The sequence below is a fragment of the Coffea arabica genome, chromosome 8c, assembly GCF_036785885.1.
Source record: "Coffea arabica cultivar ET-39 chromosome 8c, Coffea Arabica ET-39 HiFi, whole genome shotgun sequence".
Taxonomy (NCBI): domain Eukaryota; kingdom Viridiplantae; phylum Streptophyta; class Magnoliopsida; order Gentianales; family Rubiaceae; genus Coffea; species Coffea arabica.
Window position 1 is genome coordinate 36723565 of NC_092325.1, and position 12661 is coordinate 36736225.

The following is a 12661-nucleotide window of genomic DNA, read 5'->3' on the forward strand; positions in this document are numbered from 1 at the left end:
AGATATTTATTATATATATTTTATATAAATAATTGCACTCATATATGGATCGGGTTTTAATCGGAGTTGAATCTATTACGGTTCAAACTCGACTCACATTTAGTTGGGACCTAATATTTGGACCCAAACTCTGTTCGGCCCAATTAGAACATAGTCTTAGTGACTTTTTTTAGGACCAAACGGGCTTAGCTCAAACTAACCCAACCATATTGACAGCCCTAATTATAGCAAATTCATAAAAGGGAGCTTATGAAACCTTTTTGTCCTTCTTACATTACTATCCATCCGAAGGTAATAATTACGATGTATGTATATAGATTCAAACTCACCTTCTTCAAAACTTATTAGTAACTATTTTAAATCATTAAAGATTCACCAATAAATGGCACATGCTTGGTAGCAGTGAATGTAAGGAAAGTGATAACTCATTGAAAAATTTACTATTAAATGACACACGTTTGATAGTTGCAGAATACAAGGAAAGTAGTAACCCATTGAAAGATTTATTATTGAATGACATGACATGTTCGATCATACCAATAGAATAAAAGAAAAGTAGTAGTATAATTGAACCACACATGTTTAATGTCGGATACAAGAAATGTAGTAGTAACCAGTTGTCCAGTTCAAACAAACATCACAAATGGCATTCATGCCGACATGCAAAACTTAAACGCCTATTTATGCTTTCACACTTAACCCTTTCAATCAAGGTGCGACCCCTCATTTTTAACACTGGATTTTTGCTGATGATGGCAAATTTATCTGGAGGTGCAAAAAATGCATGTACAGTGGGAAATAATATGCCTCACTCGTTCCATTTCAAGCCATTTTGTTGGCTGCAATTTAATGACTACAATAACGCAAAAAATTGAGTCACATCACTTTTACAACGTAATATATAAAATTCTATAAAATAATCCAATAAATAATAAAATATATTATAAGCTGCATAATCGATGCTTAGATGTCGTCTGTCTTTCATCGGCCAATTCAAAATTTGAATGGTTCAAAATGCGCAAATGAAGAAAAAGTCCTATAACTATTTGAATTTTATTTTGACAAGTGTCCAAAACACTTGTTGAGATACATAAATCATAATCAAATTATTATGTGAATACACATACTCATATTGATTATCTTTCATAGGGTTGTATATGATCTGAACTACTCACTAATAGCTCGACTAACAGTTCGACTCGAGTTTGAATTGATTAAGCTCCAGTTGAGCTTGAGCTACTCGAACCAACAAACAAGTTCGAGTTCGAGTCGTGGAGGCTTGAGCTCAGTATTTTTATTTTTACCTTTCTATATATTATTTATTATGAATTTACTCTTTTACCCTTACAAGTTATAAAATTTACAACATACACCTACTATCAATGGAATATTTGAGGGGTGATTACGACCTTTCATAATTAAACAAAAAAAAAAAGAAAAGTTAAAACCATTTACCAGAATATTTTTTCTTTCCCCAAACCCCAATTCCTTTTCTTCAATTTGCCCTAATGCTTCACTGAGTCCAAGATCGAGACATCCTCGCCCTTCACTTCTTCTTCTTCACTTTGCAATTTGCGAATGCCAATAACATTGTGAAATGTGATTTCATCCGATGACTTCTATCTTAGGCCGTGATGCGACCATACTAAAGTTGAACTGAGCGATCGATAAGCTGAGAGGTTGAGACGATACACAAGCTTTATTGAAACTCAGAGTTGGTCTGTGGCAGCTAAAATCTAGCTTGAAAGATGCAAAATTACTCTACTTCTTCAACCAACTATTCAATTACAAGGGCAATTGTGGCATCGGTATCGACATCGGCAGAGGCGACAGGACTTGGTAAGCAGATATGGTTTGAACTTCTCTTATTCTTGTTATCAGAAGTTTGTCTTGAAAATACGTTTGATTTGGTAAGCAAATATGGCATGTCAGGATGGATTTTATGCTGGATAAATTACTAGAAATGGTTTGGATTTACAGGTTGTTTGATTCTGGAATCCAGTGAATAGAGAAAGATTTTTCAAACTTGCTCTCAGGCTTGAACTCGAGTACGCGAGCTCGAATAGGCTTGCAAAAAATTTGAACCTAGTCGAGTAGAGCTTGACCATATACGATACTCTTATGAGTCGAGCTGAACTATAATTTATTTGCTCGGTCAAACTTAATTTCAAGCAGCACTTATAACCATCGAGTTCGAGTTTGAGTATGGTGCTACTCGAATTTGACTCGAGTCGTATGCATTTCCAGTCTCCCGTTAGCCAAATCCTAACTATTTAATTAAAATTAAAATGATACATCAACCACAATATTAGTCAATCTAATCTTCTAACTAAGGGTGTGCTTGATAAAATTGAAATCTAAAACTTAAATCTGAAATCTAAAGCATGAATCGATTAACTTATTGAATTGTTAAGTACTAAATCTGATATATTTAAATATAGGGAGAATTGCACTAGTCATCTCCCACATATCGCTGATGTGAAAATTTAGTCTATTAGAATCAAAATGAGCGATTTTAATTCCTAACAAATAAAAAGCGCTAACCTTTCGTCCTCCTGTCACCTTTCCGATCAAATTTTGGTCAGAAGAAGTCACGTGCAAATCACATGATTAATATGTAAGGGCAAATCTGGCAATTCCCTTCAATATTTATCCAAATATTTAAATAAAATGAGATCCTATTTTTGTCATCAAATGAAGCAGATATTTGCCATTTCTTAAAAGTTCATCTGGATCAGCTATTGCTTGGATGCCACTAATTGATTGCCACGTGTGCACCTTGTAATGCAAGATAGAAATTTAACAAAAAAAAAAGGGTTTCTTCTCTTCCTTGCACGGCTGCACAATCAAAGTCCCACTTTCCTTTTCATGGCTCAAGTTTTCTGATTCAACCCATCGCATTACATTTTCTTCTTCTTTCACCTCATCTGCTTCTCTTTCATAACTCCATCCTTCCACACCAAGCTTCCCACTACCTCAGCTCCAATCATGGCGGCAAGTCAACAAGTTTCTCCATGAATCCGTCAATGCCTCAGAATTAAAACAAATTACATTATTCGATAGCCCCAGAATTAAGGTTTCTTTCTGATTTGCTCCCTAAATTCAACCCACCCCTCTTGGTAGGATCTCTAATTCAAAGTAGAGAAAAGGAAAAAAGAACTCCAAACAGCCCTTCCAATCTCTGGCAGTGTTTGGAAAGCATAATTGGTGGGTTATTTGAAATTTTAAGAAATTAGCGTTTGTACTGTGTAAATAAAAGTGGTAGGGTAATTTACTGTAGAGTTCCGACATTGGATTCCTTAGGTGCAGCCTTTTGCACTAAAGTCATGCAAAAATTCATTCCTTCACGTGGCAACTGCATTTTGACGGAAACCTGCAAAAAAAATAACCGTTGGTTGAGGAGTAAAGCCACAGTAAAGGCATTTACTCCTGAACACAGCACAAAGGCTAGAAGTGCTCCTTTATTCGGGCCTCTCTTCGCCATTTTCATCTACCAACAGACGGGAAAGACAGCTGCAATCAAACCTAGCTTGCAGAGACGTCCGGCAAACAAGATCCTTGACTGAAGTTTTGAATCTATCGGACGCATTTCACCCTGCCGCGGTCGACGCTTCCAACACCCAAACGGAATTTCTTGCTCCGAGCCCATTCCACTTTCTCCCTATCTACAGCGGCAGGTACAATTCCCTCGATTTTCTGGATTTAGCTGCAATTTACATTCCATAAACCTGCGTTGATCTGTCTTTCTAGTTGTCCACGGCTTCATCAGCTGATTATCTCCCTTGGACACCTGATTTTGTGTTGGCTGTGTGCGAAGAGTAGATTTCGTTTATGGTAGATTAAAATGTACTTAGGATTAATTGAACCCGAATCTGAATGAATGGTGGAATAAAGCTGCTCTGGCCTTTCAAATTGGGAGGTTATGAGCATTAAAACTGGATTAACTGGATATATTGCAAGCAGGGAGATTTATTGTCTTTGGGCTTTTTTCTTATCATGGAAAGAAAATTTAATGGGGAAAATAAAATCTGTCCTGAATTTATTAGGAGGATAAGTCGATGTTAGAAGTTAATTTTGCTTTGGAATATGTCAATTTAAGCAGGTGAAATAATTGATGGTGGACAGAAGTAAAATATATTATGACCCTTAAAAAAATAAATTCATCACCCTTAAAAAAAATAATTGAAGTAAAATATATTCTACAATTACGTAAATTAAAGATGGACAGAAGTTGTTTAATAAAGTTTTACCAAAAAATACAAGGGATTTTCACTGCTTAATTGCATTGGCCTTTGGCAATCAGTTTTCTTTTTTTCCATGGTTTCTTTTGCTTTCTTTCCAATTAAAAAGGTTTGCCTCATAACGCACAAGGATTGGACAAGTGTGATAGGAAACATAAAAGCAAAATATACCGGTCTGCTGTAAAATTTATAAAGTATTTAAAGTTAAATGTGGGTGGCGTCTGGATGCCCAAGGCAGTAATATGCAAAATATTACTGATAATGAGCCAACGAGTCCCTGGATTAATACTTTGAAGTTAGCAGCAAGTTACTTGTCCTTGGCATTGATCATGTTTATTATTGAATAATAAACTCATACTTTAACGTAGTATAAGTTGTTTAATGGGATGCTATAAAATAAGTCATAACTCAGACAGTATATGAAGGAAAAGAAAAAATGGTTTTGAAGAAGAATTAAAATTGGACATATACTTGACAACAAAAGTTTACATGAGCAGCCCAGAGAAAAGGATCTTTACATTTTGAGTCTGACCCAGAACCAAAGGAAAATAAAAGGACTAAGATTTGTGCCTTTTCAACAAAGAAATTGTATCAGATTATACGGAATACATAATCCTGCACAGTTATAGATGCTTGAATTCATAACTTTTGGTTCTGTTGTAAGTCTCATTTGATGAGGTTAGATACATGTCAATTAGCTCATAGACTTGTCGATTAGGAGTTAAAAACATGTATTATTGTGGGCTGCTAATTTCCAGAATTAACAGAAGCATGGGATTTTTTGTTGATCAATGGAATTTGAAAGCTAACATGCTGGGAATTTGTTTGGATGCAAACTCCCATTTGCTGTTTGGATGCATATTTTTTGCAATGAGTTAATAATTTTACTGTCCAGCTGCTGCCATTTCGGTTGTTCTGAGGCAGTTCTCTCTTCGGTTATGACCGCTGAGAAGAGGAAGAAGCCTTCTTGCGATTGTATGTTCTTTCTACGCTGTATTAGAAAGTAATTTTCGCAGCATATTCATTGGTTAATAATACTTTTTGTTCGAATTTTGAAGCCTCACCTGTTAGCTGTACGTCCGATTGCTCTACCCGTTCGTCAACTGCATCCAACAACTACATCAAGTGCCTTGAGGTCTATTTTGAGGCAAGTGCCTTCGTTGAGTTCCTTCTGCACCTGTTTTTGCTTTCACTATTGATTGTCCAGATCTGTTTCCAAACCACTTTAATTCAATTTCTGTTATCTCAGTCCATTGCTAACTCTTTTTCCCCATCAAACTTAGCAAATGGTTTCTAGGATTCACTGGACTGATGCAATGGATGAAGCTTTCCTCACAGCCTACGTCAGTTTTCGGGAAAATAACGTTTGGGACAAGAGGAAGTCGCTAGAGACCAACTACGACATGTTGGCAGCCCATTTGGTGAGCAATCACATATTGACTGTGACTGGCCAGCAATTGCAGACCAGATTCTATCACATCAAGAAGAAATGGGACCTGTTCTGCAATCTGCGTGGAATTTCATCAAAAACAGAGACCGGGGTTGGGTGGAGTGAGGACAGCTACTGTTTCACTACTGATGATGAACATTGGGCCAACTTGGAGCAGGTATGGACTTGTTGCTTCCCTGACTTCTGTTAATTGAATTTCTTTGTACTTCAGATTTGAAAGGTGACTTCAGATTCTTTTTAAACTGCACTTGTTATTCTCACTTGTGTCTAATCCTTGATGCCTTTTCATCCTTGATTTTCCGGTGACTTAATCAATTTTTATATGCTGACTCCACTTGTTATTTCGTCTTATTTTCAATCCTCGAAGTCTTTTGATGAGTTAATCTTGTAGCTCAGTCATTACAATTACCTTATTAGATTGAATGATGAAAAGAACCTGTAATTTGGTGCACAACTACATATTCAATTCTGAATAGAACTAGATTTGGGTTATAAAGGGTTATAAGGGGAGGTTCCTGAATAATATAAGTATTTTCCTTGTTAAAATAACTTGAATATTTAGAGTTTTCAGTAAGCGCATGAAATTTTCACTTAAAAAAAATTACAGCTTCAATGAATTCGGATGACAACTCGGGTTACATCCCTTTTCATGAAACTCAAAAGTTAAACAATTCATTTGTATGGGTTATATTGGAAGTAAGATGTAATAGTAGCAAATCAAGGCAGCATTAGTGAGTAAATTTATAAATCTGGGTTCTTGTTTCCATGATATGATTTACTTGAAGTTGGATTATCCTTCGCTTAGTTGACCATTCTTTTCTGGGCAGACGGATTAACTGGATTAACTTTGATTGGATTATTTGACTGCAAAATGTGAAAATTGCTCGGCTTAGCTGCTGGTGATTTGTCATTCACAACTCTTTGTTTAATATACAGAAATATTAGCTATCGACAAAGTTTTGGATCCTGGATTTAGCTATCGACATAGTTAATTGAATTAGCATTTTCCTTGTTAAAATAACTCGAATCTTATAATATTTTCCTTGTACACTATCAATTCCTGTGTGCTGACTTCATATTTGCATTTCACCAGACCAATGCCTCGTACGTTGACTTCAAAAAAGAGAATTCATGCTACTGGTACGATCGGTTGACACCGCTACTGCTTGGAAGACATGCCACAGGCAGCCGTGCCCAGTCTGCAAGCGAGGTAGTTCCATCGGAACCGCCTCGCCGAGAACGGCCCAACACTGCTGCTAAAAATCGGAAGGGAAAAGGTCAAGCCTCTAGTTCGAGGGTGCCTACTCCGGTGAACGTACCAGCAGTTGAGGATGACGACGACGTCTACTATGTTCCCCCAGTTCCTAGTGCAGTTGGAGGAAAACGGTCAGCCTCAAGCTTAGGAACCAGTGGTGAACCTGAAGGGAGTAGAGGTTCAAAATCGACACGGTCATCTACTGGTCTTGAGGATGCTATAAGTAAGATCGGGAATTACACCGACTTCGTTCTTGAGGACAGACGGAGTAGGTCGGAGTTCGACTCCCTCTACGGCATAATGCAGTGCCAGGATGTGATCACCTCAATGGAAATTCCGGACGAGTGGAGACTTGAAGCTAACTGTCACTATGCCAAATATGAGAACGGGGGTGAAAGGATTATTTTTCTTAGAGCTTCTGCAGCCGATCGCTACGGCTACATCCTCAAGTTGATGAAGGCAAAAGGCTTGGCCTAAGAACACTTTATGTGGCATGCCAATTATGTGGAATGTTTGTACTATTAAAGTACGTTGTGGATGATTGTACTTGTATAACGTGGTTGTTTGTGGATTACTTGTCCATATAATATTAGAGATATTTATTAACTTCTTGTGAAGGAATGTTTATTCATGCCAGAGGATTATGTTGCAGGGAAAATACAGCCTTGCCTTTTCTTTTCTGGAATTTTCCTGGTTGAGTTCACACTCTTATTGAGATTTCTGAATGCTATTCTTACTAGTTCAGTAAATTTGCTGTCATTGTCAATTCTAAATGCTGCATGGTACATTTCATGAAAAATTCTGAATGAAGCTGCAGAAATAGAGGACCTGCAGAGATGTGTTTCTTTGCTTCCGGTGGTTTCAATTTTCCCAAGTTTTTCATTGTTGGTGTGCAATTCATTGGAGATGCAATTATTGTTTGGAGATGCATGGATATTGTTACTGTTTTGGTGCTCTGTAGCTATCTTTCACTTATGGTCTTCCACACAGCAGGGAAGCAGGGAGTCAAGTAAAAGTATTACTATTGCCTTATCTTGATGATTTTGAGTCTGTGTAATTGGACAATTGGTTATTATATTATATGGTATCATCAGCCCTTTGTTGGTATGTCGGTCTAGTTTCAAAAGTTGCCAAGGAAATTTTTAATGAGCCTAGGAGGGAATACGTTGCAATCTCAAGGTTGTGGTACTTCTTTTCTTTTCTTTTCTGAACATCCATTCACACAAGCATTGGAAAGCAGGATGCTGCATTCTGGAGAATTTTAGCTTCTCACACCTTCAAATCTCCTTGCAGTCCCTCGAAATTTTTGGATTGCTAGAGGAACTTGAACGTGGAGAAAAAGGTATTGGAGATGGAACTGTGAGCTATGGAATGGATGACGGAGAAAAAGATATTTACATGCGTTCTTGGACTGGCATATGGTCCTCACAATGAAGACAGAGGACACAAAAAAGAGCATGCACCTTTTTTGTCCATTAACGCAAACTACCGTAACACCAATCCTGAAGAACAAATAGCTGACACGCCCTAGTACTGCAATTGCTGACAAGCACATGGGTTCTATAGCATTTGTGACTAGTTCTTTGAGATAATTTCAGAGAGCTCCCCTAACGTTTTATTTATTTTTTTACTTAGCTCCCCTAAGGTTTGAAAAATTACACTTACCTCCCTTGATTTGATAGTTTTAGTAACAAAATCTTAAAATAAATTGATTCGGTCAAATTTTTAAATGAATACCCTAAAATGACCTGCAGTAATGAGTTTTAATTTATTTTTCTGTACAATTATAAGATTATCTAGTATAATTATAAGGAAAATGTGTCAAAATTTTTATGTCTATACCTACTAGTATTTGATAAACAACAATAATATTAATAATAATTTATCATTATGATAGGATACTTTTGATGGTATTTATTATAGATTAAATTTATAAGATAGAAAAGAAGATGTTGAAATAATTCATTTAAAGTTTATGAATTTTTTGAGTAGTAGGATTTTGAAAAATTTAGATGTGATTTTGGACCATTTATTTTTTATTTATTGTTAATTTTGAGACTAAAAATAAAGATCAACAAAAACATATTGGATTATATATAATTAAACTCATCAAAAAAATTACTAGTTTGACATTTGGTTACAATAAAAAATAGAGGTAATAGTGGTGATTGTACAGTTTTATTGGTAAAAAAATTAAGAAAAGGAATAAAAAGAAAAAAATAAATTTAAATGGCATTCTAAATATAACAAGGAAATTTCATAAAAATATTTAAGGGTAGTATTGTCATTTTAAATGATAAGGGAGGTATGTGTAATTTTTAAAAGCTCGAGGGAGCTAAATGAAATTGTTTCTAAAAAACCTCAAGAGAGGTTTCTGCAATTATCCCTAGTTCTTTTAGATGGCCAATAAAAAAGTCTCTGTAAAGTTAACTTCTCCGTATGTTTCCACTATTTGCATTTTTTGTTCTGTGTCGTGTCCTCTGACGAGGGCCATAAATTGCGGAAATACATGTGCAATAAAGCATTCCAATTGCATGTCAAATATATCTCATGAAACGACAAAGTGAAAATTGTGGTGGAAGTTCTCTAAAAACTCCAATGCAGATCAGCGCATTTCCCACTGTTTCTTCACATTTAAGCAGTGCAATTCTCTATAAAAAGAACTGGCCTCTGCAATTCTCTTTTGAAAAACGAACGAAGAGGATAGAAGACAGAACGTCAAGACGAAGTGGCGGCCTTTTCTTAATTAACGTGGTAGCTGTGTGCACCTCGCCGTGTGGCAACCGGAAACTACGTGCGTGCCACTGGAAGCGAGGTAAATTGTAGATGAATGTTTTCAGTTATAAAATTGCAATCTAAATTCAATATCTTGCCATTATTTAGATCTTTTGTATGGTAGCCGTTTATACTCTCACTTAATGCATTGTACGAGTTATTGGTGAGTAATCGTTCATATTTTACCGCTTCAAAGTGATAATAAATATTTTGAGGTGTTACGAATTGAGTAACCTGGTCGGATGAGTTTTTTGATATAGTACGGACTGGACTTCGTTAGGCTTGGATTGTTGTTTTATAACCTCTCACGTAATGCATTTATACATTTATATTAATATACATAATATTAATTATACATTTATACATATGATTTACATTTATAGATATGTCTCGACATAGGATTCAGAAAGCCTTATAAAGGAAGTAAATTTTTACTTTTAAGCATGCAGATACACAGGTTGTAATGTGTTGTTCTAGCTTGAGTGTCTTTGAAAACAATAAATAAATAAATAACATTTTTTTAGGTGACGTATATGAAATAAAAAATAATTAAAACTTATATTTATGATATAAGTAAATAAAATTGTGTAAATAATCTATTTACTCAAAATGTATTGTTTGTCTTTTTAGTTGAATGAATTGAAAAAGTAACAGATATTTATAGGAATACATTCATATAATAACATTTATTTATAATTTATACATTTATTTATAGTAATAGATAATATAATACAATTATAATATATTTATAAGAGTTTTATATAAGTAAATAAATATATTTATTCATAAATATTTATAATTGTATTATAAATGCATAAATGTATATTTATATAAAAATATATTAATTATAAATCACAAATATATTAATTTATACATTTATATAATATTCATTTATAATTATATGTATTTATAATAATATACATTTATACATTTATAAATATATTAGTATTAAAAGTTATATTGCCAAATACGTGCTATAAAGTCATATTGCATAGTATTCTATTTAAAAGTCATATTGCTAATTTATACTCCATAAAGCTACTTTACGTAATTGGTTTGAGAGGATGATGAAGTCTCTAATGGGACATGTCTGACCAATTACATACTTAAATTTAAAGCCAATATTTGTCTAGATTCCCGACATTTAATTTATGTCCAATACGCAAGTGGTATTAACACATTTATGGAATTGGTTATACACATACGAACATGCTTATATAAACATATATACAGCTATATACATCCCTTATCATGGCCTGGAACAACCGCCGTGGTGCTAGAGGACGCAATGCGGACCGCATGAGGCAAGATGAGGAAGATGAGGCCTTACTTCTTATGAGTGCATCGTTAATGTTAATGCATCCGTCACTTGCACACGTGGATAATAATCAACCACTTCCACAACATGATGGTTCATTCACAGATAGGCGGTGGGTGGAACGCGTACTCTACGGTCATCATAGACGCTCAATAGACAACATGCGCATCACGACTGATAATTTCTTGCTACTGTCCAATATCCTTGTCGAGAGACAGTACGTTCCACACAATTACCAACAGCGCGTGCCCATACAGGAGGCGCTTGCTATGACTTTAATGTTGGTCAGCCACAAGCATATGCACCGTGTGTTGGGGACTATTTTTGATCGATCCATCGAGACGATTAATCGAAATATAAAAAAGGTGCTCCGAGGCCTGTGTCTATTTGCAGCTGAAATAATACGACCGGGTGACCAGACTGCAGTTCATCCACGAATTGCAAACTCAACTAATTTTTATCCGTGGTTCAAGGTAATGTGGAAAGAATACTGATTTTTGGCGACTCTGTAGTACGACGATTGTAGAAAGTTGATTATATATTTTTTACACATATTAGGATGCCGTGGGAGCGATGGATGGCACCCACATCTCAGCTTGTCCTCCGACAGGCGAGCAAATGGCATATACAAATCGGCACGGGTGGCAATCACAGAATGTTCTGGCAGTTTGTGACCATGACATGCGCTTCATCTATGTGTATGCTGGATGGGAGGGAAGTGCACACGATGCGTGAGTGTTGGAGTCAGCATTAGCATATCCGTCCGATTTTTCACTGCCGCAACCTGGTAAGTGATGGGTCCAATATTTCAAGTCAAGCATGTGCTATGCTTTATTACCACAACTCCTATTTTTTATCGCGTTTATTAATTAGAATAACTTTGTCAAATAGGCCAGTACTACTTAGTTGATACGGCATACAGGAATGCTCCTGGTTTCATGCCCCCGTATAAGAATGTGGGGTCCGAATCTCCGTCAAAGACCTTGTTCAATACTCGACATTCGCAACTTCGCAATGTCATTGAGCGCACATTCGGTGTGCTTAAGAAAAGATTCAAATGGTTAAAGGGTCCGGTAGATAATTTTTATATGAGCACTCAAATCAGTATAGTCATTGCTTGTTGTGCGTTGCACAACTTTTTAAGGATGCACCAACCAGAAGATGCCCATTTTCAACGGTTTGAATCAGAAGACGTGCACTTAAATGAAGAGCCAGAAATAGGCGGGCTAGTACCTCAGCCGTTCGCATTAAACGTGTCTCCTACAGAGCTGGCGGAATGGAAAGCTAAACGAGACTACATAGCGACTCAAATGTATGCAGCACGGGGACGACGCCGCCGTTAGGTGTTCATCGCATTAAGTAGGATTGTAATTGTCCCTAAAATATATTTTCCCATGTGTAGAATGTACTTAAAATGTCCTCGATTTCCAACTTCTAAATTAATCTGTACCGTTTGGGTATTAAGTATGCAATTGGTTTAGCGTAAACGTAGTATAAAATCAAAATTTTCGAAGTTAAAGTCAAAATTTTCGAAGTCAAAGTCAAAGTCAAAGTCAAAGTCACATGCTTAACTTCAATAATAAGCACCTGTCCAAACGCTAATTTACACGATTTACTTGCTA

The 12661-nt window shown here is 35.9% G+C and overlaps 2 protein-coding genes across 4 annotated transcripts; both read left to right on the forward strand.

Annotated features, from left to right (window-relative positions):
* The first annotated feature begins 2834 nt into the window (after window positions 1-2834).
* LOC113705390 (uncharacterized) lies at window positions 2835-7705 on the forward strand. Of its 3 annotated transcripts, none has more exons than XM_072062366.1 (5): window positions 2835-3677; window positions 5166-5216; window positions 5300-5388; window positions 5525-5848; window positions 6785-7705. In XM_072062366.1, exons 2-5 carry the CDS (start codon window positions 5180-5182, stop codon window positions 7421-7423), a joined length of 1089 nt encoding a protein of 362 aa, XP_071918467.1. In that variant the 5' UTR covers window positions 2835-3677; window positions 5166-5179; the 3' UTR covers window positions 7424-7705. The 3 variants fall into 3 exon arrangements, with proteins under 3 accessions (XP_071918467.1, XP_071918465.1, XP_071918468.1); XM_072062364.1 differs by having other exon boundaries at window positions 2836-3677; window positions 5137-5216; XM_072062367.1 differs by lacking the exon at window positions 5166-5216 and having other exon boundaries at window positions 2837-3677.
* Window positions 7706-10972: 3267 nt separating this feature from the next.
* Window positions 10973-12382, forward strand: LOC113706057 (uncharacterized). Its single transcript, XM_027227948.1, has 3 exons — window positions 10973-11512; window positions 11598-11770; window positions 11962-12382. Exons 1-3 carry the CDS (start codon window positions 10973-10975, stop codon window positions 12380-12382), a joined length of 1134 nt encoding a protein of 377 aa, XP_027083749.1.
* Window positions 12383-12661: the final 279 nt, after the last annotated feature.

Coding starts and splice junctions, on each gene's coding strand:
- LOC113705390 (XM_072062366.1), top strand. CDS start 5,180: ATGACCGCTGAGAAGAGGAAGAAGCCTTCTTGCGATT. Junction 5,389..5,524: donor GCCTTGAGGTCTATTTTGAG/GCAAGTGCCTTC, acceptor CATCAAACTTAG/CAAATGGTTTCTAGGATTCA. Junction 5,849..6,784: donor ATTGGGCCAACTTGGAGCAG/GTATGGACTTGT, acceptor GCATTTCACCAG/ACCAATGCCTCGTACGTTGA.
- LOC113706057 (XM_027227948.1), top strand. CDS start 10,973: ATGGCCTGGAACAACCGCCGTGGTGCTAGAGGACGCAATGCGGACCGC. Junction 11,513..11,597: donor ATTTTTATCCGTGGTTCAAG/GTAATGTGGAAA, acceptor TACACATATTAG/GATGCCGTGGGAGCGATGGA. Junction 11,771..11,961: donor GAGGGAAGTGCACACGATGC/GTGAGTGTTGGA, acceptor TACGGCATACAG/GAATGCTCCTGGTTTCATGC.